The sequence below is a fragment of the Falco rusticolus genome, chromosome 4, assembly GCF_015220075.1.
Source record: "Falco rusticolus isolate bFalRus1 chromosome 4, bFalRus1.pri, whole genome shotgun sequence".
Lineage (NCBI taxonomy): Eukaryota > Metazoa > Chordata > Aves > Falconiformes > Falconidae > Falco > Falco rusticolus.
In genome coordinates, this window is record NC_051190.1 from 73,237,871 (window position 1) to 73,264,213 (window position 26,343).

The 26,343-nt window shown below is 40.6% G+C and overlaps 1 protein-coding gene across 6 annotated transcripts; it reads right to left on the minus strand.

Annotated features, from left to right (window-relative positions):
- Positions 1-2,241: 2,241 nt before the first annotated feature.
- PTER (phosphotriesterase related) lies at positions 2,242-23,161 on the minus strand. Of its 6 annotated transcripts, XM_037384031.1 has the most exons (8): positions 23,071-23,161; positions 17,274-17,351; positions 16,478-16,539; positions 14,755-14,853; positions 12,501-12,977; positions 10,022-10,287; positions 6,440-6,580; positions 2,242-3,092 (listed from the first exon to the last, which is right to left on the minus strand). In XM_037384031.1, exons 5-8 carry the CDS (start codon positions 12,930-12,932, stop codon positions 2,882-2,884), a joined length of 1,050 nt encoding a protein of 349 aa, XP_037239928.1. In that variant the 5' UTR covers positions 12,933-12,977; positions 14,755-14,853; positions 16,478-16,539; positions 17,274-17,351; positions 23,071-23,161; the 3' UTR covers positions 2,242-2,881. The 6 variants fall into 6 exon arrangements, with proteins under 6 accessions (XP_037239928.1, XP_037239927.1, XP_037239932.1 ...); XM_037384030.1 differs by lacking the exon at positions 14,755-14,853; XM_037384035.1 differs by lacking the exon at positions 14,755-14,853 and having other exon boundaries at positions 16,435-16,539.
- Positions 23,162-26,343: the final 3,182 nt, after the last annotated feature.

The window sequence follows — 26,343 nt, forward strand, 5'->3', positions numbered from 1 at the left end:
CTCGGTCTCTCCAAAGGAATTGTTTGCCTTGTACTTCTCTTATCCTTCCACTTAAAACTAGAAACCAATCAGCTTCAAGCCTTAACTCAATGTTCCTGCTTTGTAGGTTTACATTAGACTTGTATCTTAAAATCAGTCCAGTGGAGTTGTTCAAATTTTGTCTTCCCCTTAGCTGTGTTCTAAAAGAAAAACGATAGAAGAAACACTTTTTTTTTTTTTCTCTCCTTTTTTCTGAAAAATGTAACAGTTGACAAATTATTCTATTGGACCAAATCCCTGATTCCACCAAAGCCAATGGCAAAACTCCCATTGATATTAGTGGAAAAAGGATTTGGCTTTTAATTTGTAAATGTGTAAATACATATTTAGACAATTATTACAGACCCATTCTTGATGGTTAATTATGTAAATATTTAGTAAGCCTGGCATCCACATCCTCAGACTAAGTTAGAGTGTTTTCTTTGCAGCGATTAGTCTTCATTAGTCTTTTAGCACTTAGTCTGTACTTGGGTACTATTTTTAATAAAGTAGTTACAACTTAACATACTGCAGATGTTCAACTAGAATTTTGTAAGAATATAATGGGTCAAAACCTTATTTGTCTTGGGTGTCTTGTCTCACTGAAGTTAGTGGGATTATTCCCACAAAAGAATGGGAGATCTGACACATGAGAAAATGTTGTCACACAGACCTTTTCCGTGGTAGCTAGTTACCAGTTTGTAGTAAGGCGTGCCTATGAAATGGACACAGATAAGCGTATTACCAAAAATGATAACACATATGCAAAGAAAGAAGCAGATATTTACATGCAAAAAAGAGTGTGTATTAAAACCTATTTTTCTCATTCATATATATATATATATATATATAAAGTCTCAAAGAAGTTTAATCCATATAAAGGATTAATAGCTTGGAGAATTAAACTAAACACAGGTACTATGAGTTACAGAGTTATAAAATTGCTTTAAAATCACTTATACCAGTAATGTCTACAGAGTAATTTTATTCAGAAAAAGGATTTATTATTTGTTTTGTTTCTGGGAGGGGAGGCTGTCTATTTCTCTCAGGTTAAAACTTCCAGATTTCATTCTAAACCTAAATTTTAGCAAGATAATTAGCTCCTTAGCACAGCTGGTTATGCTATTTATTTTTAACATTTTGGCAAAATCAGGGTAACATTTCTGTAAATTGTTAAAAGAGTAATAGAGGCTACCCCCAGTATTTCTGTTTCATGTACTTTGCCACACACAACCTTGTCTAATGTGCTAAGGGTACAAACTCAGATTTATCTCCACTAAAACGTCAAAAGTGTCTGCCACTGTGACAAAAAAGCTCCTCAGTGCTGGCTGCTCAGTAAAAGTCTGATGTATCTCTCTAGAAATCTCATTTGAATGAGTGAAGTTTTTCTTAAACAGAACATGTTACTCTATCTGTTTCCGTTTTGAGTCAAAACGTTCAAAATAAATGCTGTTAGTCTAGGCTGACTGAGAGGATCCCCAGTCTAACTCATCTAAGATTTATAAAGGGACATTGTCCTGCCAGTTGCTTGTGTATTATCTCACCAGAACGGTTAACAACACTTTTACTTTATGACGAAGTGCCAGCCTATATCCATACATTGTAGTGATTGCTCCTGGTTTTTTTCCTATGAGGTAATGTATTTTAATAACAGAAGTGTGACTTCATGTCTGTTTGTTCCATTGTTGCTTTTATTGGTTAGCACACTCACAACAGCAGTGTAGCTAGACATTCTCTACGTAGTATCAAACAGTAATGCACCAGGCTAGAGATCATTTACAACTAGCGATGCATATTTACTAAGGTATTTATTGGAAAAGATCAATACTGCAAGATGTATATGGTTAAATTTGAAGAAGCTTTTGAAATCGGGCTACCACTGCCACTGGATAAGACCATTTTTTGGGTAAATCACCTGCCCTGGTAAAAATTAGACAAGAGCAAAGAACACACTTGATGTGAAAGACACATATAAGGCAAACATTTCTTCCTTTTTCATCATATCTTGAGATACTGATTTGTAAAGACTTATATCACAATCTTTGTTATAATTATTACAACTCATTAAAACTGTATTATGTAATATATTTTGACTTTTGGCGTTGCATCCTTACAAAAAGAAGATGGTCTACATGAAGTTTCACATGATTGCTGTGAAATGCCCAAAGTTCAGGCCAAAAAATTAATGCGATTAAAAAAAGACATCTGTAATAATACTGCGCATAAGTTTAAGAGGTCATCAAATTGCTTTATTCAAAAATCTGTTTTTCCACGTGGTTTTTACACTTACAGTTAAAAATAAGTAAAACATTAAACTAGAAAGAAACAATGTATTTTTAGAATTACTTGAGATTTCTTTTGCCTTCTGTTGTCTTTGGAAGCTATTTAAAATTCCCAGACATTTTATCAAGCATTATTTGAAGACTGTAAGGATAATTAGAAGATTGTCAATATTATAAGGAATAAAAGTACCCCCTGCAGAAGGGAAATTAATTGAAAACGGTAATTTCCTTCAAAGTCCAGATGATGCACCTTCAAACATATTTTTGCATAACATTTAATAATAGGACTAGATTATTCTCTAGAAACAATTGTTTTAAAATTTCAATTGAAAAGATTTTGCAGGTAAGCTCATATCCAGTAAATCATTCATGAACAGACTTCTAGAAGGGAGAAAATACAGAGAGAATACATAATTTTATTGTTCTAATTAAAGAGAAAAATTCATAATCAGTTTGTTCACATCTAATTAATAACTTCCAGATTCTCTGAAAAGAGCCAAGTTTTAAAATAACTGCTCTCCTGAAACAAATTTGAATTTTATCAAGCTTCCCTATAAAATAGGAATATTTATTCATTATTCCTACTTGAAAGTCAACCACTTCTTTGGATTTGCTAGGAGTATTTTATCGATTTTATCTTGGGATATGCCTCTAATTAGCATTTTAGGAACTATATATTTAAGGATATGTGAATATCCATGACCTCCGTATTTCATCAGCCTATTCTTAGTGTGCACATCATGAGCCATCAGAATTCTGTCTTCATAGCCTTCATCGATCAGCATACGAATCCTGCAAAAGTAAAAAGCATACCCATCAGTGAAAGGTTCTCACTCTGCAACAGCACAGAACTGAGCACAATTTACAATTTTTACATTAATGTACTGCTAGTCTGTACTATAACTGAAAACACTTATTTTTAAGTACTCAGAAGACAGGTTTCATATATTTAATTGAAATTAAACCACATTATTTTATTGAATAAAAAAACCAAAAAAACACCTCTGAAAATATACCACCCACATCTCAAAGCAGAGAAGGAAAACTATCCAGCTGGCAGGTGACTTTGCATTCCCAGTCCTATTAAGTTCATGGAGGAATTCAAGAGCTTCAGCATCACCAAGTGTGGGACAGGTTTTATATACATAAGTAAGTAATACTTCTACAAAAACTCTTTTTCAGCAGGTTAGTTCTTGCTGCTGTCACAAAGCTAGCCTCATTATGTTTGTTAAAGACCACTCTCTGAGGGACAGGTCCTTTAAGAAGCCTGGTTCAATTACACACACTTCCACACGTTTAGTTAATTCCCATTTAGCAAACCAGGCTAATAAAAATTTGCAGCTGTCAGTATCATATTCCATACAGACAGTTATCATCCAAACATGTTTCAAAGATGTTCATTAAAGAAGAAGATAAATAAGAGGCACTGCACAGTGCTAGCACATGCCAAGAAGTACGAGATGTTAATATAGTAGCTCAGCTAAACAGACTTGGCAAAACAGCAACAAGTCCGCTTGGAAAAAGAAGTAATCCTCCTGGTCACTTCCTTGTAGCAAGTCTGCTACAACAAGTCCTTCTGTTCAACACTTCACTCTGGTAGCCTTAACCCCTTGCTCAGCTCATTTTTTAGAATTTATTTGGTGGGTGTCTAAACTGCTGTATTGCATGACTCTTAAGTTTCCTGCTAAGCTTCAGTTTAGTTTGGTGATAAATTGTAGCACCAAAGTGGCAGAGACGGATAGACCTGACCTGGAAGTGCTTGTTTCTCATGAAGGCACCCAATTCCATCATTTGCCAGCGCTGTGAAATTCTAATTCTTACCTTCCTGACTGTGCTTTGGTCAACAAGAAAGCAAATAATAGTCTTATAAGTAACCATACTATATCTGAAAGCCCTTACTATCAGTTTTCATTACAATTAGTTATGAGGGAGATACACGTAGCAGGATCAAATTAATATGGGCAGCAGGAAGAAGGCAAGTAAGATAGAACTTGGTAAAATATAAGCATCTTCCAAAAAAAAAGTGCCATATAGTGCACAACACTATGTACACCATAGTATTACATCAGAAGTAACTTCTCCAGCCTGCAATACAGAGATGCCACAAGCCAACCAAAGAAAAAGAGCAATGACACTGGAGGGACTAAGTTCCTGCCTGATTGAACATCTTAGAATCCTTTCATATTTGGACTAATTTCATGGGTTGGGGAGGCATATAGTCCTTTACATTCCATATTCATTGCTGCTTTTTGCTCGTTCCTGTAAGTTTAGTCAGTGCTTGCTTCTGACTTATAGAAAAAATGTCCTTAACAAAATCAGCTTTTTACTTGCATTGGCAGTAGACTGCAACAAAAATGCATAGGTACACACACGGTTGAACAGTGTTTGAGTAGGTACTGCATGACTACAAAGTTTACGTTTTGAATAGACAAGACCTGAACGTATATTTTCCATCCAGTATTTTCATCAACACATTTAAAGGTCAATTTGATTTCTACCTCTCTGGTGCTGTTTGACAAAAATACCCCCAAACCCTAAGGCAATCGCCACTGCCATCCTATGCCCAGTGTGGATTCATCAAAAGCCCAACAAAATCCATTTAAGGGGACTGCTAACTCAGTGCATGTATTCATACCATACAATGAGAAGACAAACTTCGTATTTTCTTTCTGTGAACAGCCTGCTACAAGAAATACTCAGGTACCAGAGAGCTCAAGAAGAGGCACTGGTGGCTGAGCAAGTATCGTGGATGGGATGAAAACTGCCACGGCTGAACAAGCACTTGCTAACCAAGGCACGGTCCATTCATCCACACATACTCCTCACAGTGCTTCTGTACCCGCTGACCTCCTGTGGCACAGGGCAGGGGAGGAAGCACAGGGGAGGGGAGCAACTCTACTCATTCTGAGTGTGAAAACTGGGTTCATTGCAACAGCTTAAAATACGGACTGCAAGACTGAGAGCCATGTTACGGCAGAGAACCAATTTCTATCATGAAAAGCAGCAGCAAACGCTTGGCAGTAAGTGGAATCGTAACCACGGCACCTTCTTAAAAAGAGAACAGTCTGAAAACAGAGGTTATTTTTGAGGTTAATCTGACAATGAGGGGGAGGGAAGCTATGTCTGAAATGTAAACAAAAGCTAGAAAGTTACTTCATTAGTGATCAGGGATCATAAAATCTTTCTCATCAAGCAGAATGAAAGAACTGTTTGCGACTCTGGAAGGAAAAAAAGACACAGGCAGGATGGCACCCCACCCCTCAGAAACCTGCCACTTCACTGCACGCAAACACTGTGCACAAAAAACACAGGAGGATCACACCTCCAGACAGAGTCGGAGCGAGATGCCCATTCCCAGCTGATCCTACCTTCTCTCAGTTTCTGCAAGGAACACATCTCCTTGGCAATACCTCGTGTTAGCACAGCACAACAGATCTGCTGTGCAGCTAAGCTGATACTGCATGTGCTGATGAGAAGCAGGGAAGAGGTATCCTGCCAGTGGGGCAAGTAACTTCACGTTGTGAGTGTGAGGAGCTTGGGAGACAGGAATCTCATCCTTCAAAAGAGGGAGAGGGCAAAAGGAGAAGGGGGGGAGGGGTGGTAAAGTCCTTGGAAGAAAAAATGTCTGGTTTTCATGATGGAAGCACAGGATCAGATCCACTCATGACAACCAACAAGTTTTGCTAAGTTAGCACATTCTTGAAGCGATGTAACAGACTCAGATGATTGCTTAGTAGCATCACTAGGATTCCAATACTATGTTTCAAACCAAAGCCAAACCCTAACATAAATCCAGTATCTCCAGCCTTTTCTTTTTTACAGTCTGTATAAATGCAGTAAATGATAAAATTCAACCAGATCAGCACGGAATTAGGATGGAGAATGAAGTTAGAAAAAATCTCTTCATCTTCTTCTCAAGTAACACTAGGATTCTACATCTTCCTTTGCAGATCAAAGAAATTACACTTGCTGCTCTAAAGATATGGTGACAGCAGAAAAAAAAAGTTGTTATTTTAGGATGAAAAAAAGACAATTTTGAACAGCAAGCAGAATCACTCTGTGATAGCCTTAAAACGAGTACCAATAATACCAATTTGTCAATGGCAACGCTATAGCTTAAACGGCATGAAAGCAGATACCTTGCAATTCTTTCATTGTCACTCGGCATGTCAATATCAGGATGGAACTGGTAATGAAGAAATTCTGTACCGAATAGGTCATACTCTAAATAGCATCCAAGTTTAGCAAATTCCAGAAGTTTCTTTATATCAAATATGGTCCTGCAGAACATATATAAGACAAAGTCAGCATTGAAACAGGAAGAAAAAAAATCTCATGGTATGAGGATAGGTATTTTGCAACTTCCTACTTGCAAGGAGCAAACCCAATAATCTAAGATTTAACTCACCGTTTTGAAAAACAGGACTCCAGTCTGACACATGCAACTTAAGCTGATACACAGCATTGTCTTTCTCACATTCGTTTGGGACCTCATGCATTAAAAAACACCCATAACAAACCCAACTCTTCCCCCATGAAATAATGAAAATATTTATGATAATCTTTAAATGGAAACAGGAAAGCTACTTACTTTTGATATCACTAACCCTCTCAACAGACAACCTAACAAGGAAGGACATTTAAGGAGGAGGTTAATTCATAGTGACATTTTAAAAAAAGACAATGGATTACTTACACAAGACAGATTTACTTTCCCAAAAGAGTTACAGGAGACAGCTACATCCAGGGCTTGTTTCCATCTATCACACACCCGGTAATACACAACTTTGTCTTTAGTTCCTGTTCTGTACAGTGATGTTTCCAGATTGTCATTAGAACAGCAATACATCATTGTTTGCACTGGGATCTGGCCAGAACACCTTAAAAAAACGCTCTCACTAAAATATACAATGGCACTGTGAGTACCTAGGATATGAGCTTTGCAGCAGATTTGGAAAGTGAAGGAACAAAGCTACTAAAACCTACCACTCATTTGGAAAAGAATGGCAACTGCAGTAAGAGGTCTCTGGAATATTTTTTGTCTTTGAAACAATTTTACCAAGAGTATAACATATCCAAAGGAAAACAAAAACACTCAAATGATATATTATAATTTTATCTTCATAACCATAACACAATTTTTTTCTTCTAAGGAAAAAAAACAGTTTCCACAAGAACAGCACAGTTAACTATAAGGGCAATAGTTTATTTTTTTTTTTTATTATGGCAGATATTGATGTCACAAAGTAATTTTACCCTATACAATTACATCACAGTCTGTTGCTACAGAAATGACTGATGTCACAGTTTCAATACTGTGGCTTAACAACGGGACCAAGTAGGAGGAACAGATGGGTTGATAGAAAGAAAACCCTTGTTCAAGCAAGCCTGCCATCAGCAGGAATCTAAGACTTGCAAACTGTAATTAATAAAAAATGGTATTTTAAAATAAATGCTACAGTTTATAGATTGAACATTTATCACCAAGCGAGTTTTAAAAGTGCAGAGCAAGACAACGGTTTATTTTAGATCCAGCCCTGCTCAGTTCACAGGGAGATGGTAGCCAAGAGTATTCATTCCTGCGCAGGTGGCAAAACCCACCCAACAATGTATTTCAAAATCCCAGCCAGAATAATTTCTTTTAAAACTATAGTTAGTGGTGTGCTTCTGGTTGTTCCGTCCCAACGAAGAGCAGGAGAGCTTCATTTCATCAGCCATCAGATCCCTTTGTAAAGCACACAGCAGCAGGAGTTCCCAGCTTTAACTGCTGATCTCCATGCTGGAATCAGGTACAACACTGTCCCTGCACAGCCACGTACACACGGAAAAGAAGATGGTACAGAGGGAAGCATCCTGTAGTTTGGACTTCATCCATAAATCACCTCAGGGATACCCACGAAACCATTAGCACACAGGCATTTGTAACAGTTGCTGTCAAGTCTTCTAACAAAAGCTACTCAAGTGAGTAAATGCTGATCTCTACCAAGACACCTTTATAACTTTAATACCGAACAAATGGCCAAAGCCAAGACTCAATAGCTTTTGCTTCCAAGCCTTTATCTATACCATAGCTTCACTACAGACATTTGATACCTTTTGTTCTAAGGTGCTAAATTGTAAAACATGGTAGCCAGCATTTTAGTTTTATCATTTGATTGTAAATCCACCTGAAAACTACCATTCTGTCTATTTTAAAAGCAGACATGAAATATGGAGCTATGTACAAATTTATCTCACATTTAAGGGACTGGGGTGCTCCCACATGGATTCTTCTCACTGGAGGAGACTTAAAATGTTAAATGCACATTGCTAAGCCAAACTTCACAGTAGTTTAGAGACTATGTTATAGCAAGTGCCAACCTGAATGTGTGAAAGTAATGATAGGAGGAGTACAAGGAAATGTCATATTGTTCATCAGCAGCTGTTAGTGAAACCGCACCTCTGTCTTAACTGTTTTCCTACTTACATTGCTTATTTTCCACCAATAAATCACTGAATTCAATGATTTACAACTGCATATAAAGGCAAAAACCCCCACAACTGGATGTTTATGTTATATCAAAATGGCATTGTTGTATCAAAAACACCTGCAGTTTGCTTAGTTCTCTGATAAAAAGATTTAAATAATTAGTCTTTCTTTAAAAAGGAGAGAAAAATATAGCTATAGATACAATGAAATGCAGGTAAATACATACAGAAAGCTCATACCATTTATATATCTTCATATATAAATACAATTTCACAGCACTGAATTTTATGTTCCTAAAATCCCCAAGTAAAACATTGAGCTCTGTGTGAATACAAAACACCTGTAGCTCGATTTGCAAGCTTTTACAGCCTGTAACTGCTAGAAATTTGGAGCACAGTGCTCTTGCCTGTATTGCACACACATTGAGGGCAAACAATCCAATTGCTGAGAATCATATGACCACAAATCGTCTCCATTTTTCAGCAGCTGGCCAAACTAATCAATGCTTGGTCATTTTCCAGCTCACCATGAGCAACACAAGGTCACACAAAACTGATTTGGTATGGAGGCTGTGTTTCTAAACTATAGAGAGAAAAGCACCCCAATTCCCCTCCATATCTGATATGGGGCTCCTGCTTTTTGCTCTCAAGGAAAACTAAGTTAGCTCTCTGGTCTATGCTAAGAACTATCAAAACCCCAGCTATTTTCATTTTAAGCAATATTTCTTCTGTCTGGTAGCAAAGATCTGCCTTCTGCTTTGATCCAGAATCCAGCCAAATTAAGGAGTTCTCCATTGGCTTCTGTGAGATTTTGGTAAGGCCTGTAAGAGTGGCCCAGTTTTCAAAAAGGCTGGAAGTCCAGCAGCTTCCCACCCAATTTGGTGAGAGCTGCTCAATGTCCAGTGCTTTGCAAATACACAGGTATTTGTGCAGGGATACAAATTAATGGAATTCCCGTTTAAAAAAAAAAAAAAAAAAAGTGGCTGCAGTTATTCCTAATCTCGCCCCCAGGGCTTCAAACAGAGCATTTAAAATACCAAAATCTCTTTATCAATGTGAATCTAAAGCTGATCCTGACTGAAGGGCTGGAAGCTCTATAAAAGCAGTTATTCTGAAGTCAGTAAACTTGAAGATAATTCTTCATGTCGTGATCCCAGGGCACAACAGAAACCAAGATATCTGCAGCATAGTTCCCCAAAACCCCAGCATGTTGTGGCAACACTGCCAGAAAGACAGCAGAATAGTTTGCTTACCTGTCGAGGTGAGACATGACTGTCTTCGAAACATCAGCCCCAGCTTCCTGCAGAATGCGGATAATCTGGAAAGGTGCATCGCTGTTCCTGCCAGGATGGATGATAACGGGGCACCCAAGCTGTGACTGAGCCTGTGCTGTTGCCTGAAGCACTCTGTGTTCACTCTGAGTTAAAGGCCAAGAGCAACCTATTTCTCCCACCACACCACACTTGGTGTTAGTTCCATCCGCTCCGTTGAGTATCTCATCAACAATAATGCCTGTAAGCTAGAGAACAGGAAAATGAGATTTTTTATTATTAATACTATTTGTGTTAAATAGCATCAAAATTGGCCTATGGACAACATGCTAGTTATAGTCCTGATGTCTTTCTGAACTTATTTAATTAACAGTTGTGTGTGTGAAAACACTGCAGGTAAAATCTGGTTTCTGTCAACTACTGTTATGCTAGCCATTCGCTAAGGCCAAAATAAACACAGAGGCAAATCAATTTAACAGTATCCACTCACACACAGTCATCCAGGTTTGCCAAGAAAACTGGTTTACATATAATTTGAACACTGATTTAGGCTGAGACTAATTTTTATTTTTTTTTAAAAAGTTACGTTTATCATGAAACCTGTGCCTTGCACTCCTGAATTGGCTCCAGAAAGAGTTCAATGTGATTTCTTGTGAAACAAGGCATCAGATAATAAGGAAACCTTGTCATTCAGACAGGGAAGGGAGAAACGCTGGCAAAGATCCTGAAGAGACAAGTTTAAGGCAAATCCTGCTTGTGGGAATGCCAACATAAAACAACCGGTGCTCTGCTGACTTCAGAACTACAAGAACAAAGCTCAGCTGACAAATTCACAGGGTGAAAATTAGCTTGCTTTTAAAATATTCATAGACAAAAAAATACATCAGAATCTCCTAGTAAAAGCAGTTTGTTATAAAAGCTTTAGGTTTTGCTTTCAGAATAGGCCATATATCTTAAAGTATACATTCAGAAATCAGCACAAAATGGCGTTGATGATGACCTTCTAATTCTGGCCCTGAATGTTGAGGAAATAATGATTTTAAGGAAAAATAAAGTGAGCAAAGGAAGAAGAAAGGTTTGCAAGCAAATCCAGGAAACCAAAAAACCCCAAAGCAAATACTAATTTGGTTATTTTCAAATACATTTTAAAATAAATCTGTAACTTATCTCTACTCCACACCTTGTCTCCTCAACAGCTTCACACAATATCTTAGTAAATAGTCTACACACAAGTCAGTCCAAGCTATTACAATTTGCAGCAGGCTTCTGTCCAACACTTTATCCTATGCTCATACGCCTTCTGCTTCATGTATAACCAGTCTAGCAACCATTTCTGTAGACAACCAGACACAGAATTTACTCCTCTCCTGAAGAACGTTTCTCAAAATACTCAGATTATCTTTGTCTAATCAGAAAACATACCATCATGTCAAATTCACTGGTAAATGAGGAACCACCAGTTATCATGGATCAGTCACTGCACAACCCTTTCTAAGTAACTGTCTTCTGGACTGGATTAAGTATTGATTACCTGCCGAGTACAGGACATCTGTGGGTCTCCAACAGTCCACCAAATACAGAAAGGAAACCTTTGCCCCTAGAAATCTATTTGTATCGAACTTCAAGCAATGGATGAATATTTAGGAAAAGTAGTACTGTTCCATACAGCTTGGGCCAGATTGTGTCCAGTGTGGTTGGCAGCACTGCTCAAGTTTTGATCATTGATTTTTAAAATTAATTTGACTCATTTGTAAACTGCGACAGATTTTTTAAAAAAATTCTCAGTTCTGTTCATCCATATCCACAGCTTCCTGCCTTAGAGAGTTCCCTTCCCTCTTCTCCCTATCATCACATTTGCTTAATAAAAGATGAATGTTTATTTTTATAGGAATATCAGGGGACCTCAGTCATTAACACATTGTCTTAGGCACCGTACAAACAATCTTATGTAGACTCTGCCCTGAGAAGTCTGGACAAGTGGTAAAGAACACACATATAACACACAACCTGAGCAAAGCAATGATTTACAACTGTCCTATAAATATTGCAATTATTTATGCTTTCTACAAGAATTCTGGGTGATGTCATTGGGAAGCAATTAGCCAGAAAAAGAGACAAAAGAGGCAGAAGGAATATACTCCTTCCTTAAAAACTGTAAAAAGAACAGGATAACTGGTGCTGTACCAGATGCCCACACATGAAGTATTTTATTTTCCTTTTACTGTTGCATTATAACAAGTCCCTGAGAGAAAATGGAGCTTAAGAACTGGAAATGCTGACAGATAATCCCAGCACACCCAAACAGTGCAGGTCCAGCTATAAGACACAAACAGTAATGCTGTTCCAAAGTTAACACTGAAAATTTCTAGATTTCATCTATTTGCTGGAACTCCACTCCAACTTTGACCCACCCAGGGATAATTCATATGACTGAGACACTGAAGCAATGGCTAAGACTTACTTGCTCCACTGTCATGGCCCGTGTTTGAGAAGAATGAGTGGAATCCACATAAAACCCAGCCCCAGCAACAATATGGACTCCAGTTTCTTCAGCAAGTTTCTTCAAAGTATTCATATCCCGACCAATTCCTGTAGTTGTGTTTTCCACAATCGTCCCACCACCTGCTGCTTTAAAATGCAACAGCTCCTCCTTCACAGCATCTGTTTCCTGATACAAAAGAAGGTTTTCTTTATGGCTGTAGGGATTTTGCTTAATCCAAAACAAGTTCTTCATCTCAATAGGCCCATCACACAGAGGTTCTTGGCCTGGAGAAGGTGGGCAAAAACAGCTGCTGTAGTTCATAGTCAAGTGTTCGTGAGTCAACGTATAGCCAAGGTGGTCTGGCTCCACAAGGCCCAAGACAGTCTGCACTTTCCCGCTCAAGGAAGGCATTTTTCTTCAACAGAAGTGAAAAAAATAATCAGATCTTAAAAGTGTCTAGGGAGGAAGAAGAAAGGAAACAAAAACATTTCAGAATGAGCAAACCTTTCTTACACAATTTCTGAATTTCCTCCTCCCTCTCACAAACATACCTACATACTGTGTGTGTTTGCTGGAATGTTCTGAAAGAGTTTCCAGTAGAGTGGTCAATATGAAAAACAAAGCTTTTTTTTTTTTTTTTTTTTAATGCAACTGTGCTTGTATCAGTACTTTAGCAATGTAAACACATCTAAATCACATTGCAGTACAAGGAAATCATCATCATTTATTGTGCTACAGTCAATATCACATTAAGATAAATATTTCCTATTTAATAACAACCACTGTATGTTCATTTAGGATTCTCTGCTCTTCAGCAGCTGTCAAATTTTGTCAGCTTGAGCCACCAGACGAACACACTTGGCACCAAGGCTTGAATATGCCTTACTGGTACATTCAGTTTATTTATCTGTGTCCTCCAAGATTCACTGTCCTTCTCACATGCTGAGGAAGCTAGTCTGTGTTCAGGCACCTTGTCTGCCCCTCTGCATGAGGAGCTCGGGGATGGGGGTGATCACCTGCTCCTTCAACTTCAGCAGGCAGCTGTGCTGTGGAGGTCCGGAACAGCCCTGGACAACTTTTCCAAGGCTGACAACAGTTACTGAAGATACAGCGTGGCCCTCAGCCAGTGGGGTAGAAGCCAAGGTGCTCTTCCCATCAACTTCATTGGCCAAATATTTTACCAGTTAAGAACAGGCCTTAACCTAACAATTTATATGACTCAGCTTCTAAGAGACTTTTTCTTCATCTTTAGCATGAATGATACGACGTTATTTCCCAAAACTTCAAATGAATGTGACAAAGACATACACTGTGGCTACTGTCTGCAGCTGGTTCACGTCAAAGGCATCTGCCCTGTGCCAGTTTGGTCTGACTCACTGCAGGGCAGAATTAGCTGCAGTTCTCCCCATTGGGATTTTGGGGTATTTCTTTCTTTTGGGAGTGGGGGTAGTCTTTTTTGTTTATGTGCTCTATTAAAATTAAACATAGCTGGCTACCCAGTTCATGTTAGATCTTCCTGATGCTAGTTGCAAAGGCTTGAGGATATACAGTTATAATCCCTAGTCAACCAAAATCATCAGTTATGAAACAAAATACATGTTTAATCATGTCCAGAGGACAGGACTAACTAGAGCATGCATTATTGATTAAAGAGAGAGGTCCTTCCCATTTCTGTCTCCCTTTTTAGTGAATAATGTCATAAACATGGGTTTGTTACTGGTGAAGCCCTCTGAGGACATTTTCCTTTTAACTGCTAAAGTTAATCTACCAGGATGTCAGAAAAACTGAAATCTGAAGGGCAGTGAACTCTACATATCAAAGGGCACAAGAAATTTGGGGATACTTTCATCTCACAAGAATCAGCCGTTGTCAGAGTACCAATGTATGAAAGTGACCCAGCCCCCTGCAAAAGGCAGGTATCACCTGCCTTAGTGAAGTCTGTAGTGCTGGCAGTTACTTTAATAAGAAAACTTGGCCATCCATACGAAAGAGTAAGGACTGACTGACTGCCTTCTTGCCTTGTGTGAAAGCAGACTTAGGAAGAACTGTTCTCTTATCAATTTCATTTCTTGACTAGTGTTGACTTGTTTGAGAAGGCAGAAAAATAATTACTCTCATAGAACAGACTGCTGGCTGATTAATATAATGATTTATTTTTTGCCAAATAAATTGAGAAGTGCATTATTTCAGAAAATATTATTCTTGAGCAAATAATTAAAAGCAAAATACCTGCCTTAGTCAGAAACTGCTGCTAGCTGCAATTCAATTAAGTTGTCCAACCCAGTCATTAATTCCATCCTTGAACGAAGCTGGTGCTCTATAGAGCAGCCCACTATTTTGGAGAAAGTTCAATGATCTGAGTCATTTTTATATGCGCAGCAAAGAGACTAACATAATTCTAAGATAATTGCATTACCTTTGCTTTTTTTTTTTTTTTTCCTTTTTCCCAATATTAAATGTCTACACTCTGGTATTCAGTAAAACCCTGACAGCATGAAGAGTGATAACTACTCTCTGCATTGGAGACACACTTCCCTTTCCCCATGTTAACTGACAATTTTCAAATCCATTTATTAAGTTAGGAGAACAAACCTATATAAATATTTTGTTATATAATTAAATGTGTAAGTATTGAAGTTCTTTTGCTAAAACTTGACAAAAATCGATTACAAGTCTGTTTCCTTAACAAGTTTCCACTTCAGTTTTTTAGTTATTTAATAGTGCAGTTAGTCAAAAAGGCCACTGCCATTGAATGTGAATTTTTGTTCACTTTCAGATTACTACTCTGATGAAAAGTTGACTTTCAACATTGGTTCCCACTAATTCCTTTCTGACACAGTTAATTTAGATTACCCTCATCTGGCCTGCCCACTGCAAAGACCTATGGTTGCCTTCATGAGATCTTACAGCCTGGGGCTGCTGTCTCCTGATTTGTAACTACAGGAAACCTCTAAAATGACCAGTTCTAGGGCCTGGTTCCTCTTGTAGCAGATACCAATCTGTTGATTTTTAAACGCTAGTTTTCAGATTATAGCACACAGAGAGAGTTCACAGAACCAGTGCCTATTATTGAACCTTTTGATTGAGGCCAGGGATTTTCAGCATCACAAAAACGGAAACTGACACAAACAGCATTTAAAGTAGGCCTAATTTTATCTGCATGAAAAATATGATTAATATTAATGTTTGCGCCTGCTTACTAACACAGTTTTAGAAACCCACTGCTTTTAATAAAAAAATTATGAAAAATAAAGACAGCCAACAACCTGTGACTGGAATTTTTAAAAGCACTGTCCTGATATCTTCCCTACTGTCATTTACATAGACAGCATTCCCTGATTATGCTATAATGATACATTATTCCTAACAAGATTCACCTGATGGAACCAGAATTTAATTAGTGTCTTTAAAACAGATTTTAGGTGAAAACAGATTTTAAATGGAATAAGCACTGCTGCTTAATTTAACCATGTATGTTACTACAGAAATCAATGTTCATGTGCTTTACTAATAACATGCATGCCATGCTTTACACAGAAATTTATTCTGAGAAAGTTTCTTTTTTCATACACCAAAGACTGAATTCATATCACCTCATTTAGCTATCTAAAATGATGTATGTCTTCCACAGAATAATTGTCTAGACCATTTTCATAGCGGAGATTGAAAGACATATCCATAGGCAACTCATCCAGCCCATTTTGCATGTTCGTAATAGGACAGGGCAAGTTACTTTCTGTAATATCAGCCTCATTCCACGGACTACAGAGGAAGCCAAGAAAGAGTCCTGGACAACACAAATATATTTTAGATGGTCCTACATAAGACATGTGAATTGTATTTCCTGAATCTTAACCCAGTCTGAGGGGAGGGGGAAAGGTGCCAATTCCTATGACAAAAGATAAACAGGTACGATCTCATCTGACAATGACAGGCATTTTGGTTTTGGAAATCACCAGTTTAAGCTTGGTATCACCACGGTGCTCCTGCACAGATCAAGGCTCCTCTGCTCCAGATGCTGTATAAACAGAGAAATAAATGGTTTTTCCTAAAAATTAGATATTCAGATTAAAAAAAAAAAAAGCTAATTTTTAAAATATAACCAGAACTTGCATTATTTCACTACAGCCTTGAAACAATACCTTAACATTTCTGTAACAAACTCTGGACAAATCTTTACAACCACCAATTGTATGGTGCATAAAATATGACTCTCGCTATTAGCCAACTATTAAATACAGGTGAAGTAAGTATTTTTCCTAGAGGTACTGTTAAGAGTAAAGAGACTTGCTGCTAAAAAGGTTATAGTACTGCATTTCTGACTCCGGTAAAAACTCCACTGAGTTCAGAAGATGTTTTGCCTGAATACTGATGACAAGATTTGTGTTTCTGCTTTTCCCATCTGAAACTTGCGCTTCAGTCATTGTGTCATTTTAATGGTCTTGTAATGGGAATTCTCCCTAGGTTTGGATTAGTTGTTTCCCACAGTAATCTCATATTGCTGAAACACTATAATCACATAAACACAGTTTCCACATGCTAACACTGCATTTGTTTTGATTGGATAAGCACATTTTAACGGTATTAGTACAGATTCTCTCTAGACTTGTATGGGAATAATTTTATTGCCATTACATTACAATATAAGATTACAGGGATGCTAAATCCAGGTTGCTGTGACATAAAATTTACAAAAAAGGCAAAAGAATGGCTCAATAGGTGCTTATGATATTCAGAAAAAGTTAAACACACCTGTCATTCAGAAACAAAGGCTGCCCTGGCTGCATCAAAAGCACTGTAAGAGGGTCTTTCCTTTATAACTATGCAGTCCTAGGAAATAAAACACAGTTGTGTAGATATATATATAGGTTCGCTATATATTTAAAGATGGAGAAAAAGCCTTCAGCATTCAATTCTACTTTGAGCAACCTCTACAAAGCATGGAAAAGCCCCACATTAGAAATATATGCACATCTGTAGTAAATTACCATTAGCTAGTCTATGCAGTGTTATCCCACCATTCTCCGCATGTAAACATTTTGGGATGAAGAAAGAAGTTAGCAAGACAAAGGAAGAGGAGAGGCAGAGAGTAAGAGAACATGTGTAGACTATGTCAGGAAGAATTTTAAAAATGAACTTCTTTCCCTCTTACCTTATGCTTCTGCCAACTCTGTAGAGGTTTACAGGGTGGAAGGAAATCAATACTGCTAGCACGGTTCTATCTCTTCCCCACCAGACAAGCAAGTTTTCTAACTTCTCTGACAGATGGGTGCCAGATCTACTTTTATCTTCTCCAAAAATTTATTCAGGAGCACTAATTACAGGACAAACATGCCTGAAACCCAGCTGTCTCACACACTGGTTTCAATAAGCGTGGCTTTTTTGCTCCTGCACAGCATCAGGGAAGTGCAGCTACAAGGGCTGTGGAGCAGAGCTCACCAGAGCTGCCTGGGTGAGAGCAGCAATAGGACTGAACGTGCATCTGCTCCAGGACAGATGCAGGCTTACCTGCCATTTAGCCCAGCAATTCCCTCTGTGTCAACGGCTGCAAAGGTGTCCAACAGCCCGTGATGCCATATTACTACAGGGGCACTCTCACAGCTCTGCTAGCTGTCTCTGTGTCACGCAAGTATCCGTGCTGTGTTACACAGCACATCTCATACTGCTTTTGGGTTATTTTGCCCAAGAAACAATTCGGAAATGGGGTAAAAATACTATGAAAAAATGCAGACACAGGCAAATTCCTGTCTCTTCTGCAGAAATGGCAGATAGCTTCTCTGAAGGTGACACAGGTTATTCCCATTGAAGTCATAATTGTTCTTCCCTGTCTTCAGAACTGACATGGGTCAGAAGTGATATTGGTCTTTTTCCTCTTCCAGGCTGGAGCTATGAGATTATCATGATTTGCTGAACTTCAAGCTAACTCAGAAAAATGAGTCAAGGAAAATAATCTTATCTATTCAGAGGCAGTGGATTTTTTTTTTCATTACCTTCATACTCTTTATCAGGTAAAAAGTACGACAGCTTTTCAAAGTATGGGCCCTTGCCTACTGCAGAAGTGTACTAAGGGAACCAGCACACATTAGTACTTCCATGAGCATCAACACTGAGACACAGCTTTGTGTGATCAATGTCACACAGAAAATTTTTCATGCCTTGACTAAAGCTCTTCTCAGAGAGGAGGGGAACACTTACAGCGCCTTTCTCCTACAAGAACTCCTGTCTAACTCCACATGAGCTGATGTTGCAGCTCTTTCCTTAATGGGGCACCTGCAGTTCCCTATCTTTGGGTGGCTGTATTTTCATACAGCAAGTAAGAACCTCACCATTTCGGATATGTGTAATCTCTCAACTGGGTAGAAATTGACCAACAGATTCAAAACCTAGAGAACTCTATTTAAAAAGCATCACCTATCCCTACCTTACCACACTTTTCCCCAAAACACACTGTTTTGGAGACAGAATACTGAGTTAGTGCTGTGGCCTACTTCTGGTCCCCAGACCGTTCAGAAACATGTATTTCCTTAAGAAGCCAAGCTAAAATAAATGCTAAATATTGGTTTTCACTACATTTTCTATATATGCTTTGAGCAACCAAAAAAACCTGTAAACCATAGAAGTGAGATTGGATACTTAAAGTAAGACATTATATAAAGTTACAATATGTACTCTGAAAAAAATTAGGAGAGCTTTAGCCAAGCCTTATATGATCCCACAATGATAAGGAGAAGTCCCAGCAAAATATACATGTACACACATCACAGCAGTTATGGCACTGGCAATGTTCTACAACCCAAAAGCGAAGTCACTTAAATTTTAAGATAATTTTAAACAATATTACATATACGTGAAAAGCCAATACATTGATTCCCTGCACTCAGAACCTCTGAAAAGCACACTGAGGGGGGAGGAACTGGGGAGCGAGAAGCACAGCTTTTAAATGTTCACCTGAAAGGGTGAGTGAAAATTCTGCCTATTCATTCCATTGCTCGGCTAGTGGCAGACAGATAGACCTTCCAGCTTCATATGTTTTGAGGGTCACATTCTCACTCTAGCTAGGCTTTGAGCCAGACATATATAGAACAGATTTCTTCCTTACAGTTGAACAGCCACACCAGAACAAAGTGCAGCCTCTCCTATCGATTTCACTGTATGGCCATACCTTTGGGATCAAAGCAAGCATATGTGATCTGCATGTGACTGGGTATGCACGTGTACAGTGATTTGCCCCAGAGGCAAAGTCTAAGCCACTTAGTATGTAATACTTCACACGTATGGTTTTTTTTCCAATTTGGTTAAAGTTCAGCTGTTGTGAACAGAATAGTCAGACTTTTATTTTACCTTATTTCTGTGCAGAGAAGTCTCAAATCTAAGCTTCTCTGAGCAAAGCCATATTGAAGTTTCTCCTCCTGAGAGAGATCTGAGCTCAACATCCCCGTAAGTGTTTTTTCATCAACATCTCCTTGAGAAAAACTTCAGGGAATTTCACATTTTGGGCAGCTTCCAATATTACTCTTGATAAAAGGTCAGACAAAATCTCTCCCCTAGGGTCCAACATTAAATTAATTATATCTTACATGCACACATAGTGGTTTTAGGCCAAAAATCAGATCTGAAGTCACATTATGCTATATGCAAATATGGGCTGAGTCCTACATGTAGATACATACATTTGTATTCTTAAGCCTAAACAGAATCATACGTGGTTCTCATGGATGCTGGGCTACAAGCACATACTCTCTTTCTTGCTAGGACAAGAAATAGGAAAAAAGTCTGTGCTTTACAGGAATGCATGTCCAGTCTTCATTCCCTCAAGATTTCAAATTTGAAACAAGCATATATCTAACTCTACTCTTACTGTTATTCTCATTGACTTTATTTGGTTTTCTCTCTACTTAAGGTCACATACACTTAAATATTTTCACAGGAGCTTAAACATTTCAGTAAGCATGTTAGAGCATTCTCACTCATTTGTGGAGTGATCACCAAGAGCCACATCAAAGCACTCTATGGATCTTTACCTGCAGAAATAAAGAAAAAAGGAATGGAGGTCTAAGATATTGAAGAACAGACATCATCCATCTTACCACACATATCTAAGCAATGCAAAAGTCACGTTCATTGCCACCTCCTGATCATGACTGGACATTATCTTCTAGAAAAATTCATATGAATGAACCCCAAGATCAGCTTTGTGGCAGAACGTATGAGACCTGTGAAGTCATGCACAATGGAAAATGGCATGAAGATGGGGTTTAGTACCTCATTCAAGATTGCAGACTGCAGCAACTGGGACAAGCAGGCACTTTCAGAAAACCACTTTCTTTACGAGTGAGTGATGGGGTTAGACGCAGAGAACTAAATTCAGTTTCCTATTACTGCAAACAACCGTAGCCCAAAACTTGCAACCAATCTGAAGACCCACTGGAAAAAAAAAATACCCTGAAAAAAGCCTTCACGGTTTCCACTGTGACTGTTCTCTATGGCTGTGTCAGGAAATGGAAGCCCTACGTCCTTCTCAAGGCCCACTTCGCTCTAATAAGAAACTAGCCCACACAAGAGAAGTTAATGTCATCTACCAAAAAGCTTAAAGTTCATAGGTGTAACTTAGGGAGTATTTTTTGATACCACTTGTCAGTGGCCAAAGGCAGTACCTCTTGTTTCTACCATGCCTGTTAAGTTCTTACCCTTGGTTGACTACAAGAGCAGAACAGCAAGAACAAGCAACGCACACAAGCTGACAAGACTGTCAGGTCACCTGCATATCCTCCTACTTTCTTTCCAGGTATTGCCAAATCTTAACAAGAACCAGACACAGAACCCTGCCACTGTTTTGTCTTTTAGTATCACAAAACGTGCCATCACATTATTTCTGAGAGAGGACACAAACTCAGTATCTTTGTCTTGAAAACTATTAATCAGCTGGTTTTTTTTCAAAAAAATACTTACTACCCAGTCTAAAGCAAGTAACTGGTCACCTATATGAAGCATAATTAAGCATCTGTACGCCATAGTTGCCACCTTTGATTATAACCACAAAAATGAATATGATAATGGCAAATATTATGTCTGTTAAATTCCAAAACATGAGAGGTATTAATAGTTAGAAATGACATTTATGTAGTCTTTCATGTAAGAATCCCAAAGCACCTGACAAAATGATACAAAAGTACCTATTAGAAGCATCGCTTCACCCATCACTGAAACAGAGCCCCCAGCAGAAAGAAGGCAACAACCTTTAAACACCACAGAACACATCCCGACAGGGGATGTCAAATAATGTATCCAGCATAAAGCACAGGGGAATTCCAGACAAGCAAAACAAAATTTTCCACAAGCAAGTGACCTCTAGCTAAAAATTCATTTCAGTCAAGAGTTATTACAAGCATCTAGTATACAGAAGACACCATTCTTAACATCTGACACACCTCAAAGAAAGGATTATACCTACAAGTGTCTTAGAGATCATATATGCATTCATGCACTTGTCAGGCCAAAAGATGCTCATCCATGTTGCTCACCAACAGGGCTTCTATGCCTTGGGACCATGTTCACCACAAGACCTGCTGCAGAGGGGTCGCCAAACACCCAAGGCCACTGTTGGGCTACACCGCTGGAGCACACTTGGCCGAGGGGACCTAAACCTCCCTCCCTCAGACCCGCTCCTGTCGGCAGCTCACCGCTCTGGTGCTAGGGCAGGAGAAAGCAGAGCGTCTGCCACAACTGTGTCTTGTAAAGGGCAGCACACCCAAGGCCATGGAGAAAACGCATAGTGCACAGATCCCAACCGGCTCGCAGGCATGCCTGCAGCTTCACTGCTGAGCCCTGTCAAGCTTAAGCACCTCTGGAAGCATCTTGCCGAGGGCTGCGGGTGCTTCCAGATGGAGAGGCAGCCTTTGAAGGTCCCGGTTTTGGATTCAGGCATTCGTTCTTTCACGGAGCGGCCCTCAGGGCCTGACAAGACAGCAGTACTAGTTCCAGTAGTTAACTCGTTATGGCTGTACAAATGTTAAATACCAGCACCGGCAGCGGCAGCGTCGCTGCGCTCACACACTGAGGCCCGCCTGACCTCGGGGGTTAACCACCAACCATCCCCGGGCAGCGCTCTTCCACACGGGGGAGGTGTCCCTCACCCGCCGCGGGCGGCCCGGCAGGAGCCCTGCCTGCCCCAGCCGCCATCTCCTCCCCCGTCCCGCCACCGCTCCTCGCCTGACGCCGGCAGCCCCCTCCGCCGGGGCGGGCCCAGCGTCTCCGCCCGCACGGCGCGGCGGCCGCCCGCGCGCCGGCACCAGACCCGCGCTCCCCGCCACCAGGCGCTGGCCCGCCCGCCCCAGCCGCCCGCCGCGGCCGCCGCTTCCCGCCCTCCCGGGCCGGCAGCGGAGGGGGCGCAAGCAGCTCTCGCCGCCAGACTCCGACGAAGTTTGCCGGCCTGCGCGCTTGTCGGGCGCCGGCATTAGTGGCGAGCCCGGCCGGGGCCGCGGGAGGACGCGGAGAGGCTCAGCGGCCTGAGGAGACGCACCGGCTCCGTCACGCCCGCCCGCTCGCTCACCCCGCGGGCAGGACCCCTCCGGCAGTACGCCACCCCGCCGCGCCGGCAGGGCCCCGGCTGCCAGCCCGCCGCTCCCGCCCCGCTCGGGGCGGGACTTCCCCGCCGCGGCCCGGCCCCGGGGGCTGGAGGCGCCGAGCGGCCCGCGGGCGGGGGCGGCGGCGGGGCCCTGCTGCCTCCCGGCGGGGCCCGCCCCGCTCGTTGGCCGCGCCCGCGGCTGGCGCTGCCCAGCAGCCCGCTGCCCCTCGGAGCGAGGTGAGGGTGCGGTGCAGCGGCGGTTTGTGCCCGCGCAGGCTCCGAGGGCAAGCGGGAGTCGGTGCGCTGAGCATGCCGCGTGGCCCTGCCTGTGCCCCGGTGTACCCAGCAGGGAGGGGGCCGGGAGCCACTGAGTCACTTTGGGGGTTCGGGAAATTGCGCTGAATTGCTTGGGCTTGCAGGAGGTGATCTTTTCTAATTTGCCCTTGCAGTGCAAATAACTGGGAAAGGTGAAGAGGTGCTTCCCAGTATCCACAAACAGGATAACGATGACAGTGATACTGGGTAAAAACACAAGTGCAAAGTATGAAGTCAAACCAGAGCTGACACCAAGTTCTTACACTTCCCACCCAGGATCTCAAAACTGTCTCATTTCCCTAAGGCTGACAGCACCCTGCGTGGTACCATTCCATTTTATAGAAGGATAAACAGGAGATGCTGGCAGCATGAGTAGCAAAGGCCCAAAGGATGGTGAGCTCCTCCAGCCCTCACACAGCCAAAGCTGCAGCAAAGCCACCCTATGCACTGTGCAGACATGTTACCTGAATCTGGGAAGGGGACTAAAAGCTTGTCTGGGAGAAGTACTTGCTGTTCTCACTGCTAACTGGTTCTGCTTTGACTCCTTCCCCGTCCCCATTCATACCAGGCTGGGGCCAGCAATGGCCCTACATCCCGCTGTGCAGAGCCTCAGCTGCGCTCACCGCTGCAGCACGGTGCCCGAGAATGGATTCTGGTGTGCCTGTCTTTAATACAGCTGTTCATTGCCTGCAGGAGCTGATCCTAGCTTTTATTCAGATCCCAGATAATCCTGTGCTGCAGGAAGTGAGTGGGCAAAACTGTGAATGAAAGCCAACACAGCTCAGGCCTTCTATCATCTATCTTACAGTGAAAGACAAAAGTGGAGGTAGTGGATGAAAAATGAGGAGGGTGCAGAAGTAAACAACTTCAGAGAGGTAGGAGGTAAGGCAAAGTTGTGCTTTTGTGAAAGTGATGGAGAAATGGAATTTTTGTTTTTTAAAAAAAGGAAAGCATCGTGAGAATACTAGACCTGAGGGGCAGAGTCCACAATGACTGGTGATATTGGTGTGGAAAGGCTGGAACTTTAGGATCTCAACTGGAAGGGAAGTTACTGCCCAGTAAGGATGAAGGAAGATGAAGCAAGCAAACCACTTAGGATCTTTCAAATTAGCAGCCAGTCACCACAGATATATGCAACAGTGATTAGTACGGATAGATGGCGAGACCTAAGCTACTGGGATGGTTCCAGTTGTTGGTGTCACCTGTTTTTATTTGCTTCCGATGTGAAGTCAAGTGAGTATGGGTCCTGCAAAGATTAAGTGGAGATATGAAAGCCTGTCATTTATAATGCCTTGTATTTCAACATGTTCATATTGCTGTGCAATCAATGCAGGAGAAATTATGTATGAGAGCTATGTGAAAAATAGTCATGCAGTGCTTTATGGGACATCATTTGTCACTGGCCATATCAAACCTGTTTTGAAGATTTGCGATGAATTTTACATAAGGCCTGCACTTCTACATCTCTTTTGTGTTTTAAAATATAAAAGCAGCATTAAAACTTGGGTAGGTACAAAGTAAAACCATATTCAATCTGCATTTTTACACACATAGAATGAGCTTCTCTTTAAAGCAATCTTCAGTATGTCCAAATCAAAGTAAGGAACTATATATTTATTTTTTATGTCCTTGACTTCAACCTGCTACAAAGCAGAGGCTTGTAAACATAAAGTAATGAGACTGTCTCGTTCAGACCAAATGTGTAGTGAACAGTGAAAACAAGTCAGCAGCTGGCAGAGTCTATACATATGACACTGTATTCACAATTTAGGTGATATACAACCTTGTGTAATGTATCTGGCATTTGTATCCTCTTTCTCAAGTCTGAAAACCGGGCTGTGGGCTTCCTAGAAATATTGAATTGGTTACCACATTAAATGGCTCGTGAAATTGGGGGGGAAAAAACCCCCCCAAAACCCCTTAGCTATGTTGCCATAGAAATAGCAGTGGCAACTGTCAGTAACATCAAAAACTAAAATATCTGTATTGCATGGTTCAGAAACAAGGAGAAGCATTTTACTATCAAAAAGGAGAGATGTTACTTGTTTTGCCAGGTCTGCACTAAAGAAAAGCCTTGTGCCAGTAGCTTTTGGAGAAGTTACAGTCCGCTCAGGGCTAAATGCCTGTGCTTTTGTCCACCTCCACCATGCAGTGACCAAAAGGGACACTGAAGTCAATGACCAATCTTTTTCCCATTTGGGACACTGTTGTAAACCCTGTCCAGTATTTAACAGTAGACACAAAATAAAGACCAAACACTTGCAGTGTATGACCTTCAGTAGCATCTCTTCTTTTTCCAAGGGCAGAGGAAGGAGAACAGGTCAGTAGGTGCAACACCAGACCTGGTGCAAGGGAATGCTTTTCAGGGTGACTTGGAGGGAAGTGCCATAAAGGGGCTGTACCCAGAGGGTGCACAGAGGTCCCAAACCTGCGTGGGATTTCCCAGGACATGAAGCTGCGACAGCCACTGCCACCCAGCTACTATGGAAATAGCTGAGCCGCTTCACTGGGACCCTGGGGACCAAGTGATCTCCAGCCCAAAATCTTCTGCTCAGGGCTCAATTACTCAGGTGTTACAGCAGATATAAAAAACATTCCATGTTTTGGTTTACTCAGCAATTGATAATGTTTACACTAGCTTAAACGCAATATTTTTCTTCTTTGAAATGAGCTCCTTTTGGGGGGCTGTGGTAACAGTGAAATATTATAGCATTCACTAGGCCAAATAACTTAACTGGAAAAACAAACTTCCAGGCAAAAACAAGCATTTCTTCAATATGATGCTGTGTATGATTTTTTCCTCTAGTATGACTTGAAGAAAAGAGAATTCCAGATTGCTTTAATAAAAATTAGTGACTGAAGACCACAGATTACTATTATTCTTTCTTCAGAAAGATAATAAGCAAGGAAAGGAAAAAGAGGCAAAATGTGATTTCAGGCAGT